The sequence below is a fragment of the Gigantopelta aegis genome, chromosome 13, assembly GCF_016097555.1.
Source record: "Gigantopelta aegis isolate Gae_Host chromosome 13, Gae_host_genome, whole genome shotgun sequence".
NCBI lineage: Eukaryota > Metazoa > Mollusca > Gastropoda > Neomphalida > Peltospiridae > Gigantopelta > Gigantopelta aegis.
In genome coordinates, this window is record NC_054711.1 from 15,795,291 (window position 1) to 15,811,909 (window position 16,619).

Here is a 16,619-nt window from a genome sequence, read left to right on the forward strand (position 1 = left end):
ATTACACAAACTGAGCGTTCAGCTATAAACACATCTAGAATGTGACCTTATTACACAAACTGAGCGTTCAGCTATAAACACATCTAGAATGTGACCTTATTACACGAACTGAGCGTTCAGCTATAAACACACCTAGAATGTGACCTTATTACACGAACTGAGCATTCAGCTATAAACACACCTAGAATGTGACCTTATTACACAAACTGAGCGTTCAGCTATAAACACACCTAGAATGTGACCTTATTACACAAACTGAGCGTTCAGCTATAAACACACCTAGAATGTGACCTTATTACACAAACTGAGCGTTCAGCTATAAACACACCTAGAATGTGACCTTATTACACAAACTGAGCGTTCAGCTATAAACACACCTAGAATGTGACCTTATTACACAAACTGAGCGTTCAGCTATAAACACACCTAGAATGTGACCTTATTACACAAACTGAGCGTTCAGCTATAAACACACCTAGAATGTGACCTTATTACACAAACTGAGCGTTCAGCTATAAACACACCTAGAATGTGACCTTATTACACACAAACTGAGCGTTCAGCTGAATAAACACACCTAGAATGTGACCTTATTACACAAACTGAGCGTTCAGCTATAAACACACCTAGAATGTGACCTTATTACACGAACTGAGCGTTCAGCTATAAACACATCTAAATGTGACCGTATTACACTGAGCGTTCACCTATAAACATAGAATGTGACCTTATTACACGAATGTGACCTTATTACACGAACTGAGCGTTCAGCTATAAACACACCTAGAATGTGACCTTATTACACGAACTGAGCGTTCAGCTATAAACACACCTAGAATGTGACCTTATTACACGAACTGAGCGTTCAGCTATAAACACACCTAGAATGTGACCTTATTACACGAACTGAGCGTTCAGCTATAAACACACCTAGAATGTGACCGTTCATTACACGAACTGAGCGTTCAGCTATAAACACACCTAGAATGTGACCTTATTACACGAACTGAGCGTTCAGCTATAAACACATCTAGAATGTGACCGTATTACACGAACTGAGCGTTCAGCTATAAACACATCTAGAATGTGACCGTATTACACGAACTGAGCGTTCAGCTATAAACACATCTAGAATGTGACCTTATTACACGAACTGAGCGTTCAGCTATAAACACATCTAGAATGTGACCTTATTACACGAACTGAGCGTTCAGCTATAAACACATCTAGAATGTGACCTTATTACACGAACTGAGCGTTCAGCTATAAACACATCTAGAATGTGACCGTATTACACGAACTGAGCGTTCAGCTATAAACACATCTAGAATGTGACCTTATTACACCAACTGAGCGTTCAGCTATAAACACATCTAGAATGTGACCTTATTACACCAACTGAGCGTTCAGCTATAAACACATCTAGAATGTGACCTTATTACACCAACTGAGCATTCAGCTATAAACACATCTAGAATGTTATATTATTACACCAACTGAGCATTCAGCTATAAACACACCTAGAATGTGACCTTATTACACGAACTGAGCATTCAGCTATAAACACACCTAGAATGTGACCTTATTACACAAACTGAGCGTTCAGCTATAAACACACCTAGAATGTGACCTTATTACACAAACTGAGCGTTCAGCTATAAACACACCTAGAATGTGACCTTATTACACAAACTGAGCGTTCAGCTATAAACACACCTAGAATGTGACCTTATTACACAAACTGGGCGTTCAGCTATAAACACACCTAGAATGTGACCTTATTACACAAACTGAGCGTTCAGCTATAAACACACCTAGAATGTGACCTTATTACACAAACTGAGCGTTCAGCTATAAACACACCTAGAATGTGACCTTATTACACAAACTGAGCGTTCAGCTATAAACACACCTAGAATGTGACCTTATTACACAAACTGAGCGTTCAGCTATAAACACACCTAGAATGTGACCTTATTACACAAACTGAGCGTTCAGCTATAAACACACCTAGAATGTGACCTTATTACACGAACTGAGCGTTCAGCTATAAACACACCTAGAATGTGACCTTATTACACGAACTGAGCGTTCAGCTATAAACACACCTAGAATGTGACCTTATTACACGAACTGAGCGTTCAGCTATAAACACATCTAGAATGTGACCTTATTACACGAACTGAGCGTTCAGCTATAAACACATCTAGAATGTGACCTTATTACACGAACTGAGCGTTCAGCTATAAACACATCTAGAATGTGACCTTATTACACAAACTGAGCGTTGTTCAGCTATAAACACATCTAGAATGTGACCTTATTACACAAACTGAGCGTTGTTCAGCTATAAACACATCTAGAATGTGACCGTATTACACAAACTGAGCGTTCAGCTATAAACACATCTAGAATGTGACCGTATTACACAAACTGAGCGTTCAGCTATAAACACATCTAGAATGTGACCGTATTACACAAACTGAGCGTTCAGTTATAAACACATCTAGAATGTGACCTTATTACACAAACTGAGTATTCAGCTATAAACACATCTAGAATGTGACCTTATTACACAAACTGAGTATTCAGCTATAAACACATCTAGAATGTGACCGTATTACACAAACTGAGCGTTCAGCTATAAACACATCTAGAATGTGACCGTATTACATGAACTGAGTATTCAGCTATAAACACATGTAGAATGTGACCGTATTACACAAACTGAGCGTTCAGCTATAAACACATCTAGAATGTGACCGTATTACACAAACTGAGTATTCAGCTTACTGTTCTGTAGTCTCCGCTGGAGAAAACGGCTTCACCTTTTGCTTCGTAATCACTTATACATTGAGCTGCCTTTAACTGAAACAAACAAAACAAGTACATTTTAAAGGCACTGAAACACACAAGTATAATTTAAAGGTACAGTATCACACAGTACAAGGTTCTTAATTTCCTAATGCTGACTAAATATTTTAAAATTATATTCCTTTATTATAGGGATTGGGCATTATTAAACAATGTGTATTGTGATATGGTTGTCAGGTATCACGATATGTATCATAATATACAGTGTTTCTAACAGAAAGAAATTTTTAGGAATGACGCTATGGAATTGAATGCAACCACAGTAAACAGGGGGTATGGGGGAGGCCAAAAAGAAAATGGGTTAAGTTTAGAATTAGGGTTAAGAAAAATCATACAGTAATGATAAGAGTCATTAATTTTGTCAAAAGGTTAACTTACAAAAATAAAATCTGGAATTTTTTTGGGTATGGCACCATACCCGTTTTACCTTCTGACAGAAAGCGTGATATATTACTTACAATAGAGTCAACCAATTTTAAGATTGCTAACAATATGAAGAAAATATGTGATACATGTTGACGTTTATTGTTTAAAACATGAAATATATGAGTGACATGAGTGAACTACAGATTATTTAACATTTATGAACAGTTAAAAGAAAAAAAAGAGTGGAGTCCACAAACTTGAAATATAGAAATTACTAACGACGATGCCACATGATACGAGTGCCTCGTACGACAATAGCCACAAGAATAATCGACTGCATAGTAACCAGTATTTCTGCCAGAACATTTTCTGGGAGTATGGCACTGTGGAATTGAATGAAACCACAGTCAACAGACAGTATGGGGGAACCTCCACCACAAAGAAAATTGGTTAAGTTTAGGGTTATGAAAATAATACAGTGATGATAAAAGAGTAATTAATTTTGTCAAAACGTTAACTTAAAAAAAACTAAAAATCTGCGAAAATATTTGGGTATGGTGCCATACCCATTTCACCCTCTGGCAGAAACCCTGGCAACTAATAAAAATGTAATGTTGGTCTTGTCAATTAGTTATTCTCGTGGTTACTCTAGTACATGACACTTGTATTGTGTGGGCTATTTCTCGTTCCGGCCAATGCACCACGACTGGTATACCAAAGGCTGTGGTATGTGCTGTTCTGTCTTTGGGATGGTACTTATAAAAGATCCCTTGCTACTAATGGGGAAAATGTAGTAGGTTTCCTCTCCAAGAGGATATTTTTAAATTACCAAAAGTGTTTGACATCCAATAGCCGATGATTAATAAATCAATGTGCTCTAGTGGTGTCTTTAAAACAAACTTTACTTCATATTGTGTGGTGTCGCTTTAAGTGTATAGATAGCGTGAATCCTAATACATATTATATAACCTTAGAATTATAAAATACCGGCATATCAATAATACTGCACATTCCTAATTGATAAAGGTAGGAAACGTTTTATTTAACAACACACTCAACACATTTTATTTACGGTTATATGGCGTCAGACATATGGTTATGGACCACACAAATATTGAGAGAGTAAACCCACTGTCGTCACTTCATGAGCTACTCTTTTCAATTAGCAGCAAGGGATCTTTTATATGAACCATTTTTTAATCTCGAACACTGTATGCACCTTCCCACAGACAGGACAGTACATACCACAGGCCTTGTTACACCAGTTGTGGAGCACTGGCTGGAACGAGAAATAGCTCAATCGGCCCACTGAAGGGGATTGATCCTAGTAATTGATAAAGGAAGTGACTGCCTGATCACGACTGCAAACTGAATTTGGGCTATGAAAATTATGGAATCAATATTGTCAAGTTTGAAAATCAAACCCATACCACTCTTGTGACTAAATCTAGAGAAGAGCTAATCACTCTTCTAAAGCTTTTAAACATGAAAAACGAATGTGGGACATACTGCAGAGGAAATATTTTACCAATATCCTCAGTGGTTTTATTCCACCTGAAATATACAGAGTGTTGGGAATCGGTTGGAATGTCATTGATTATCAGCTATAATCGGTTTGCACTAACCGAACAATGTTCGATTATACAATTGGTTTGAAAGATTTTAACTATTAAGATTAGGCACCCATGGTCATGCTCACGAGGATAGTAAAGTTTGTTTTTGTTTAACAACACCACTGGAGCACATTGATTGATTAATCATCGGCTATTGGATGTCAAACATTTGGTAATTCTGACACGTAGTCATCAGAGAAAACCCGCTACATTTTTCCTAATGCAGCAAGGGATCTTTTATATGCATTTTACCACAGACAGGAAGGCAGATACCATGGCCTTTGTCCAGCTGTGGTGCACTGGATGGAACGAGAAAAAACACAATCAGTTGAATGGAACCACTAAGGTGGTTCGATTCTGTGACACAAGCACTTCAAGGGAGCACTCAATCAACTGAGCTAAATCTTGTCCCTCTCACAAGAATAGATCCTTCAAATTGCTAATTTTACCATCAATAACCATTTATTATCCTGGCTAGGCATTTTTGAAGCAATCTTTGCACTACAAAATGTTAAAACCATTGTAGGTTATGACATCACTACACCACACACCAGTGACATCATAGCCTACGGGAAGTACTAAACCAAATAACTTCAAGCTGGGTCAAAGTTCAAGGCGCACCCAACATTTGATAGAGAAGTGAACACCACAAGTCCTGTGATTGGTGATAAATGTGAGTGTGTTGGTTGTAAAAACTAAAATAGTCTCATCTGGGTAAAACATGTATGCAATTTTATTTAATCTAGTAGCACTGTCAAGTAGCCTTGTGCTTGAAACATGTATGGGGTACCTGTATTAAAAAAAAAGTACTCTAATTTTGTGCAGAACTTGGGTAGTAATAGACGCCAACAGTTATCTCAGAAATGAACAGCTTGAACCCCAATTTGTTCTGATTCACTTTGAGGTTAAGTGTCGTGTGGCTGGAAATATGAATAGGGGAATGCACAGTATAGTTTACAGTATGTCGACTGGCGTGATGTCGGGCGAGATATCTTGCCTGCAGTAGTCAGAACGTTAATGTGCTCTGTGGTGTCATTAAACGAAACAAACTTTTAACTCTCATGGCTACATAACCACAACGTGATAACAATCTATATCCTAAAATATTGATAACTAGTGGCATATGACAACAATGTACCTGGTTTTATCCATGATATCCATGTCATAAACCCATGTGATAATTTAGTGTATTAATAATGGTATGTAAATTTAAAGGTAATAATGTGTTGCTGTGAATGGGTCATTTGTTTACAAGCCATCAAGACTTGTATACCTGAGCTTAATGTGTTCATAAGATTTAGTTAAAAGTGTGTGACGTCAAAATAACTTTGCGCTAATCGTGATGTCATATTACCGATGGAGACAACTTTAGTAGTGTAATTTACTAAATAACAAATGAAAATGTTATTTTCGAAGTGTTATAGGATAAACAGAATTCGCTACTAGTGTTTTCTAAAATATCAACTCCGTCTAGAAGAGCCTCAACAAATACTGACTGACATAGACTCGGTTGATGTTTTCCACATTAAACACTTGTGACGAATCTTCTATGAATATACTACTACTGACAGTACTTTTATTTGTTTTTCCAACCAAGTGAAGACGAACAATTTATGTTAGTCATGCTTACTTCATTTTTTGCCACCGAATTGTTGGGTTCTAAATCAAGTGCTTGTTCGTAACTCCGGATTGCAGCCATCGAGTTTCCCAGTGCCAGATGACATTTACCTTCTCTTAAATAACCCTATAAAACAAACAAAAAAACCCAGATATTCATTTTAAGGTATTTTAAAACATTCTGCACATAAGGAAGGAAATGTTTTATTTAACGACGCACTCAACACATTTTATTTATGGTTATATGGCGTCAGACATATGGTTAAGGACCACACAGATATAGAGAGAGGAAACCCGCTGTCGCCACTTCATGGGCTACTCTTTTCGATTAGCAGCATGGGTTCTTTTATATGCACCATCCAATAGACATGGTAGTACATACCACGGCCTTTGATATACCAGTCATGGTTCACTGGCTGGAATGAGAAATAGCCCAATGGGCCCACCGACAGGGGATCGATCCCAAACCGACCGTGCGCTTTACCACTGAGTTACGTCTCGTCCCTGGCATTACAAACACCAGGATAATGATAAATACTTTGGAAGAACGGAAATAGATATTCTAAACAATAAAATGTAAGTAATGTCTTATATTAATTATCAAAAAACCCCAGATTTAATAGTGAAAAATATGCTGTAGTGTCTATGAGGGTCTGTCACTTTAAGAGACAGATACTGTCACCTTGACGAAGCCGCTGTCAAGTCTGACAGACTGCTGTGCATCCTCCAACGCCTCTCGGAATCTGTTCAGCATGATGTACGTGGCCGCGCGGTTTCCGTAATACGCCGCACACGTCGGACACAGATCTGAAAACACAAACATGGAAAGTCACAACACTAAATATGAGATTTATTACTATACAAAATACAAAATTTATAACCACACAAAATATAAAATTTATCACCACGCAAAATATGAGATTTATGATCATGCAAAATATGAGATTTATGACAATACAAAATACGAGATTTATAAATCACAAAATATGAGATTTATGACCATACAAAACATAAAATTTATCGCAGCATAAAATATGAGATTTTTCACAACACACAAATATGACATTTATGACCATGGATATGTTTACCATCACATAAAATATATAATATATCGCAACATAAAAAATTAGATTTATCACAATACAAAATATATGAAATTTATCACAAAACATGATAAAGAATTTATCCCAGTACAAGATACAGAATTTATCACAACACAAGATACAGAATTTATCACAACACAAGATACAGAATTTATCACAATTATGAAATTTATTCACCACATTCCACAAAGAAATTGATTTAGAGAATAGCTTAAACCCAAGTTTTTAAACACTGCAATAGTAAAATGTATTTCTCATGAGATGCTTCCACTAACTTATAGCATTGTTATAACAGACAAGAGCCTGTTATTATTCTTTGTTTACACTTAGAAAATAAATTTCTAACATGTTAGCACTTACTTATAGCATTGTTGTAACACACGAGGGCCTGCTGGTAATTCTTTGCTTTGTAAAAAGTATTTCCTTCCTCCTTGAATTGTTCTGCTTTTACACATAGCCTAAAAAAAAAAAAAAAAAAAAAAATGAAATGAACTTGTAAAATCACTGACTTAAGGAAAAGAAATGTATTACACTTTACATTTAACAAAAAATACAAAGTACACAATAAGTTTTGTTGCATTTAATTATTTTCACAGTGAATTTTACACAAAAACAAATAAAGGTAGTTTTCCCAATATCATTCAAGACCAGATACGATACGACTTATTGAGGGACATCGAGACCAAGATGGGATGAAAGGCACAACAATACATTGCCATTGGTAGGGGTGAAATCGGGAAGGTTATTACGGAAAACGCAGGGGGGGGGGGGGGGGGGGGCATGACGGCAATTGCTGTAATACTGTAGTCTAATTCAAACCCTGTTGATAGAATAGTGCAAGTGACAGAGTCATCATTGCTTCAACTTTATAAAAAAAAAAGATGGGAGATCTAGTAAGAAAGCAGCTTTAGAGGAATTAATCTGCAGATTCATTGCAAACAGGTACGGTCGAGGGTAAATGATGCAGATAACACAGATACTGGAGGTGCCAAAAAAGCAAAAGAAGACATCATTGATCTAATAATAAAGCATATTGATGACAGGTTTCAAATTCTGTTAGCTTCACATGTCCCTTTTACACTTGAGTCCTTTGATCCAGAAAATTAATCATAATGTATTTATGATCTGAAAACTTATGGAAATAACGAAATAGAAGTACTGATTGATCACTTTGAGGAAGTATTTACTAAGAACGGATGTCAAGTAGAAGAAATTTCAAGAGAATGGATTCAAGCAAATGGATTCAAAAGAAATGTTGAAACCAAAACTGAAAAATGTTTTAAAACAGAAATTAAAACAGGCACTTCAGTTTGGAAACACATTCTTGAAAACAAAGAGGCCACATCAAATATTTTTACATTTGCTGATGAACCGAGTCGGGAGGTATACCAATAAACCGTCTGGTACTGGTATCATGTCAATACCGATTTACTGTACCGAACAAATTTCAAAATACCGAATTTCAAAATGTTATCCACCATTTAGCTTAGTAAAGCATTAACAATATATCTGATGAATGCAAAATAGCTGAAATGAAGAGAGAGAGAGATGTGGGCCTTGTGTATGGAATTTAATTGTATTTAGATGAAATTAGCAGGCGAGACTTAACTCGGGCATGCATTTATATTAAACTTCCTAATTTTATAGACACTCAATTATTTTGTAACAAAATATCAATTAATACTTGGAAGGTTTATCATTAGTAATGTCAGAAACACATATAGATTACTGGTAAATATTAATTTATGTCAGTATTACTCAAAAATAGATGCAGTGAATATTTTCGCCAATTCCGTTTGATTGCGAATTTCACAAATTCTGAGATTTCAATTGCACCGTAGCAATAAAATGGGAACGAGAAGTGTCATCCAAGTTTGTTATGATGTTATTTATGAATTTCCTTTAAGTGGGATACCAGATTTTGAAATGTTAGTATCCAACTGGTATATACTGTTCAAATTTTTTAATCTCGAACACTGTATGCACCTTCCCACAGACAGGAAAGCACATAGCACAGCCGTTGATACACCAGTCATGGTGCACTGGCTGGAACGAGAAATAGCCCAACGGACCAACTGACAGGGATCAATCCTAAACCAACAGCGCATCAAGCAAGCATTTTACCATTCAGCTGAGAAATTGGAAATGATATAGACTGTCACAGGGCTCGCACTGTCGTTTGCCAAATTCGCCAATTGCGAATATTAAAAACTATTAGCGAAAGAATCTTCAGCTTGGTGAAAATATTTGCGAAAGACTTCTATTCCAACATTTATAACCGATTCTATGGATTGCTTCGATATATTTAGCGCCAATTGCATGTCCACGTGATCAGGTGATTGTCGTAAACAGAAATAATAATAAAAAAATAAAATAAAATGTTTAAGACAAGTTACATTGTTAGTAACAAACAGTGGGTTACTAGCTAACCTGTGTTGTAATTATTATTAGTCACAGTTGAAGCTTTCGTATCCAAGACTAGATGTAAAACCTAGGTCGCGAGGCTCAGTGCATTTTTACACAGAGGGTAGCTGAAGAAATTATTTGAAAGACACCTAATATTTTATCATAATTAATCTTTATTAGCTAAATTATCGTTAGAGTATACTAAGTATTATTTGAATTGTATGCAGTCGTCAAATTACGATTATTTTTTTGTGCTGTAACACTAGCATTTTACATCTTGCTATCCCTCTTAAAGAAATAAACAAACATTTCTTGTGAACAAGACAAACGTCTAGTATGGAAATGATTATCATATGGCTGTGTTTTGACAGCAATAAACACACAAAAGGTACTTTTATTGTCTTTTTTCTTTCTCTCTTTTTTACTGCTACAGGGCGTTGATCACATACACAAGAGTTTAATTTCCAGGTGTACAGAAAATTAATTACACCATCGGCATGTACCGAGTATGTCACTAGACATGTGTGATTAATCCCGGTTAATTACCATTGTTAACAATTCAAACAAATTAACCGCTGATCAATGCACATGGTTTTTGACTGTTACCTTGATTTCCAAAAGCACATTTACTATTATTTATGAATAGCTGCCCTTGTGCAAAGACTACTACTCAGTACCAGTATGGGAGGCCCTACTGTTGGTGTCTCAAACGTAGTTACACACTTGATACATACAGCATGTTTAAGTACTTTTCCAAATCACCGAAGAATATGGCGAGATTAGAAAAGGTCCAGGCAGTGGTGGAGGAAATGAAAGGCACACGACTGAAGCAGGTCTTCCATACAAGATGGCTGAGTTTTGACGGGGGTGTCAAGTCAGTTATTGACAACTATGCTGGTCTGGTAGGTGTGTTTCTCGAGGACAATCCAGGTAAGGCTTTAGCGATGCACAAACCTATTACACGTTACAAGTTCCTGTACACGGCTCACTTCTTGGCAGATGTTTTCGATCAGCTGGCAATTCTGTGCAAAGCCTACCAGAGAACTGACATTGACTTCACTCACATTAACCCACTTTTAGAATCAACAGTTGTGGTCATAGAAAAGATGCGAGATGAAAAATCAGGTCCGTATTTAGCTAAGTTTCTTACTACAGTTCCATCGGAGCCCCAGACTGATCTGTTTGGTTTGCAGACATGTGAATTCCAGGGTCACACCATCAGAGACAACAGCACTCAGAGAGTTGAGGCTGTCACCGCCTGTGATAGTTTTGTAAAACAATGTTGTCACCAACTTGAACCAAAGATTTACCAACGAAGGTGATGCTGCAGTTCTCTCTGCTCTGACCAACTTGTCAGGGGTTGATTTTTTTTTTTTTTTTTTACCACTATCCCAAAAGGAATAGTGAATTTCAAAAAATACTATTCCATCTAAAAAGTACTATCACTTCAACTATTAATGTACCACTAGTTTTTTCGCCCTGTACAACATTGCGTAATGAACAATTGTTTATATACCAGTCTATGCATTACTGCATACTAGCTGGAATTACAACTCACTTTAAACATTAGTCTTGATAAAAAAGACATTTATTTTGTACCGTTAAGTGCATAAGAATGGTCTTAGTAGAGCGAGGATTTGTTCTGCAGAAAAATGTAGCTGGAAAAAAGCATAAGCGGAATAGTCGCAGGCGATTTTTGGTATTCCGTGCTTTATTTTCACTTTCATGACGGAATATTGGAAGAATTATTTTACTATTCCGTTTCGAAATTTACTATTTGCAGAATAGCAGAAAATTCTACCCCTGCTTGTTTGATCCAATGGTAGGTAGTGCTGATGTGGCAGAGGATACTGTAAAAACAGTTTTTAATTACTTGGGTATGTGTGGGGTGGGTGAGGTGACAGACTGTAAGCAGGAAATATTAAGTTTTCTAGCTTATCTAAAGATTCAGTTGGGAAAGGGTAGGGAATATGTTTCAGTCTATAGGGGATGTTGCACAGCTGTCCATTAAGTCTAAGTCATCATATCCCCTGGTACAGCAGCTGCTGAAAGATTACTTCTCGCAGCAGTTTCAACAGCGGACTGAACGTGGGTTCAGTAGGCAATTTTTTTTTATAAAAACAGCAATGAGAAACGGTCTCAACATTGCTGTTTTGCAGAACCTGATGAAAATTGCATTGAAAAAAGATGACACTGATTTCGAATCTGCATTTCGCCACTGGTCTTTGGTGAAACAAAGGAGGATTCTGTTCAAATACTGATGTTCCTAGGCAATAGTAAGGACTTCATCTGTGCATTCCACTATTACACTATGTTATTCATGTATTTTTTAATTTGACATTTCAAATTTCATTGTGTATGCAATATGTTATTCATGTATTGGTGTGTTTTATTATACTGGTTGCAGACTTCATCATGTTCTTCATTGATCGTTTACCGGCCTCGATGGCGTCATGGTTAGGCCATCTGTCTACAGGCTGGTAAGTACTGGGTTCGGATCCCAGTCGAGGCATGGGATTTTTAATCCAAATACCGACTTCAAACCCTGAGTGAGTGCTCCGCAAGACTCAATGGGTAGGTGTAAACCACTTGCACCGACCAGTGATCCATAACTGGTTCAACAAAGGCCATGGTTTGTGCTATCCTGCCTGTGGGAAGCGCAAATGAAAAATCCCTTGCTACTAATCGGAAGAATAGCCCATGAAGTGGCAACAGCGGGTTTCCTCTCAAAATCTGTGTGGTCCTTAACCATATGTCTGATGCCATATAACCGTAAATAAAATGTGTTGAGTGCGTCGTTAAATAAAACATTTCTTTCTTTCTTCATTGATCGTTTTGGCTTTATCTGAGCAATCCACTGTATGTAATACACTATCAGTTTATAATGATGTGTTGATGTTTTAGTTGCGTATTAATATTTAATGTACGTGTTGTGAATTTCACCTCATCTGTATGCATTTTATTTTATTGTGGGTTTTGTCTTCATCTGTACATTCTGCTATATGTATATATCTAATACATTATTTTAGTGCTGTATTTAAAGGTACTGATTTTCTGCGATCGCGGAAATGCCTATCTGAAACGGAATTCCCGATTTTTTTCCCAAACTATATTTAACTTTAAATAGCGCATTTGATTAAGTAAAATTTATTTTTCGAACTAGAAACTATAGACACCGACATCTGCCTGTGCTACGCTACGACACTAGTACCTTTGTATGTTACGCCAAATGTTTGATGTAGAGTATTTAAACGTTTTACCAGTCGTGATTTCTTCGCTTATTCCCGGCGATTTAACGGGGAAAACCGAACATTGTGAGCTAAAATTGTCCGATATTTACTCAAGTGAAAGATATATTATGTTATGTTTGCTTATTAATTTTTAACATTTGCGGCATTGCCATATTTCCGATCTCACAAAGGAATGCAGTAATTGCATATTGTATGCCAGGCTTTGTTCAAAATAAATTATATAAGGGAAGTGGTTTATAGTGTGATCGTTTGTAATTATTTTCTCAATCATATCATAAAGAAAACCGAAAATGTCCGAAGTCCGTGTGAAACAAAAACAGAATTTGTTTAATACTGAAACGGAAAAAAACTGAATTTTAACATTATGAAACGGAAAAATCTGAAACGGAAAATCAGTGCCTCTATGTATTGATGTTTTATTTTATTATAAACTTGATGCTTTTGACTTCAATTGTTTATTCATGTATAGATGTCTTATTTTATTTCGAATTTGACACCAAACTTCATCATGTAATTTGTGTATTATTTATTTATTATTGATGGCTCTTTGTAGAGCACGAACATGAAATGCATTTGATATTAAATTTCAAAACAAGCTCTGTTTTATATTATTTTTAATGGTTTTGACTTCATCTGTTTATTCGACTATAATACAAGAGACCCATAAAACTGTAATGCAAGAAAAAAAGTAATGAGAAAATTTGAGGGAAAAAAATATTCTAAAAATATTTGGCGAATACATATTGAAATTGACGAAAGAATTTGCAGATTGGCGAATTTTTTGGCAAACATAAATTGTAACCCAGGGCTAGTCCTGCTTACATGTGTGCCAGATGATTATTGTAGTATACATGTAACTATGATTCATTCTTTATCTTATCATTGTTCTTAATGTATTACATGTAATTCTTTACAAGTGAGTGACTCATTTTAATAATTGAACAACTGAATAAATAAATTGATGATTTCAAAAAAAAAAATTCTGTTTTTTATTTTCTCTTATTTTATCATACAACAGTGAAACATAATTATATTTTTTGATCACGTTCGCATTACTGTTCAATCCCTTAAATGTGTACAGGATGATTAGTACAACTAGTAAATTTATTATTCATTTATAGGTAGGGCTATTATGGTTACTCACATTTAATAATGGAGTTAGTGAAGAAACTAAATTGATAACAACATGTGTTGTTATTTCTCACTCAGTGTTACTTAGTTCATTACATAATGATGATTGCTACTGCTAGGTAAGAAATCTGAGCTTGATTGATTACTAGTATGCAGTAGCCAATTCAGATATCTGTGCCCGAAGTGTTATCAGTTTCAGCATCAACACGGACATTCTGAAATTGTATTGGTGCATGCAAACATTGATATGAGAAACAAAATCCGGAAGTAAATTTATCTTATTAAACACAGATTGCTGAAATTACTTTGCAACTGCACAAGTGCGCACGAACATTGGTGCAATCTCACACAAGAAAATGAAACACGAAGTAAATTCATCTAGTGGACGCTGCTTATATGGCGTCAGACATATGGTTAACCTTCTGAGTACTGCAGGCGAGATATCTCGCCCGACGTCACATCAGTCGATATACTGTACACTGTATACAGTGCATTCCCCAATTCATATTTCCCGCCGTTTTGCACATGACACTCACCAGAAACGGAAATATAATTAAAGAAAAAAAGATTTTTTTTCAAAATAGTGGCTTTTGTTTTGATGTTTTTCAATTGAAAATACCTTGAAATTTTTAGTTCAAAAAGTGGTTTTCGGCAAGTATTTTCGCGGCACGTCGCGGTAATTTTCAGGGATCGATAGCTGATTGTGATAGCTAATTTGATAATAAATTTGATTGTTTTACCAACAACGAAAATTACCAAATATTGCAATATGAATCGTAGTTCGGGTTTAAAAAACAATTCTGGTCAGAAAACCACTGTTATCGGGAATAATGGACATAAATAGTGGACAGCTGGCCACAAATGATTTTTTGCCTAATTTTAATCACCATTAGCCGATCTAAAATAATAAAAATTACAAAAAAAAAGACACGAAAATAATACTTACTGATTCATATATGAACTTTATTTCATGTATTTATAAAACATTTAAGTGAATATATGGGAGTAAAAATTATAAACTTGTACCCACTCAATGTGGTTTTTGTTAAAAATTAATCCAGTAGTCTAAAGGTTAAGGACCACACAGATTTTGAGAGGAAACCCGCTGTCGCCACATAGGCTACTTTTTTACAACAGGCAGCAAGGGATCTTTTATTTGCGCTTCCCACAGGCAGGATAGCACAAACCATGGCCTTTGTTGTACCAGTTATGGATCACTGGTCGGTGCAAGTGATTTACACCTACCCATTGAGCCTTGCGGAGCACTCACTCAGAGTTTGGAGTCGGTATCTGGATTAAAAAACCCATACCTCGACTGGGATCCGAACCCAGTACCTACCAGCCTGTAGACCGATGGCTAACCACAACGCCAGTCCCTGGACGCTGCTTAAATGCAGAATGACTACAATTGCAATGGCACAAGTGCAGGCAAACATCAATGCAATTCCTTACGAGAAAATGAAACGCTGAAACCCGGAATGCATTGCCTGGTTTACGTTCAGAAACTAAACTACCGTTTGGTGAAATTTTTGTCGAGAACGAAACACTGTTTTTGACTTTTCTTACATATGGTAACATCATGGTAACCTGAAGGACCGTTCTCGACTTATTTTGATGCCTGTAATGTGTCGTTACGTTAAAATGAAAGTAATAATTAGTATTTTCGGGCATTATGAAAATGACTGTGGCCAAGGATTATCAATGCTTAACTGGTCACAGCAAATGGCACGACATGCATCAATGTACTGTCTGGCACCAAAGTAAAAATATGGACCGACAAACGGCGACAAGGTGCCATGTGCGATTATTGTCCGGAGTATTTTTAAAGTCACGATTTAATTATAGCCCAAGATCGATCACATGACTATATCATATATAAATATTAGAATATCCTAAATTGAACATCTTAATGTCTAGTGAAATATTATATGTATGATTAATAATGCATTCCTTATAAGTTATAAAAATCAAGCAAAGTAATCACGGAATTAACTACATTTGTTGAAAATACCCGCGGAATTCCCCATTTCTAGAAATTTCTACGCAACTCAAAATACGAAAGTAGGACTTCCTTATTCGCCCACTGTATATTTAAAAAAGAAATTGTAACTAACTCTTCTGGTGTTAATTCTTCGGCTGGTTGTTCAAATTCCTCATCGTCTTCCATGTTTTGTTCCTCTACTTCGGTCATATTTTGATTATTTTCAGACATGATGATGTTTGCCGTCCAGTAATGGCCAACAACGGGAAAATGCGAG

The 16,619-nt window shown here is 36.1% G+C and overlaps 1 protein-coding gene across 1 annotated transcript in view; it reads right to left on the minus strand.

The window, feature by feature from the left end:
* Nucleotides 1-16,611, minus strand: part of LOC121387036 (dnaJ homolog subfamily C member 7-like) — a 36,338-nt gene extending 19,727 nt beyond the window's left edge. Inside the window, exons 1-5 of the mRNA XM_041518042.1 lie at nucleotides 16,476-16,611; nucleotides 7,934-8,031; nucleotides 7,153-7,277; nucleotides 6,484-6,597; nucleotides 2,794-2,868 (exon numbers count right to left, since the gene is read on the minus strand). Of these exons, the coding sequence (XP_041373976.1) occupies nucleotides 2,794-2,868; nucleotides 6,484-6,597; nucleotides 7,153-7,277; nucleotides 7,934-8,031; nucleotides 16,476-16,573 (510 nt within the window). The 5' untranslated portion in view covers nucleotides 16,574-16,611. The remainder of the gene's footprint in view (nucleotides 1-2,793; nucleotides 2,869-6,483; nucleotides 6,598-7,152; nucleotides 7,278-7,933; nucleotides 8,032-16,475) is intronic.
* Nucleotides 16,612-16,619: the final 8 nt, after the last annotated feature.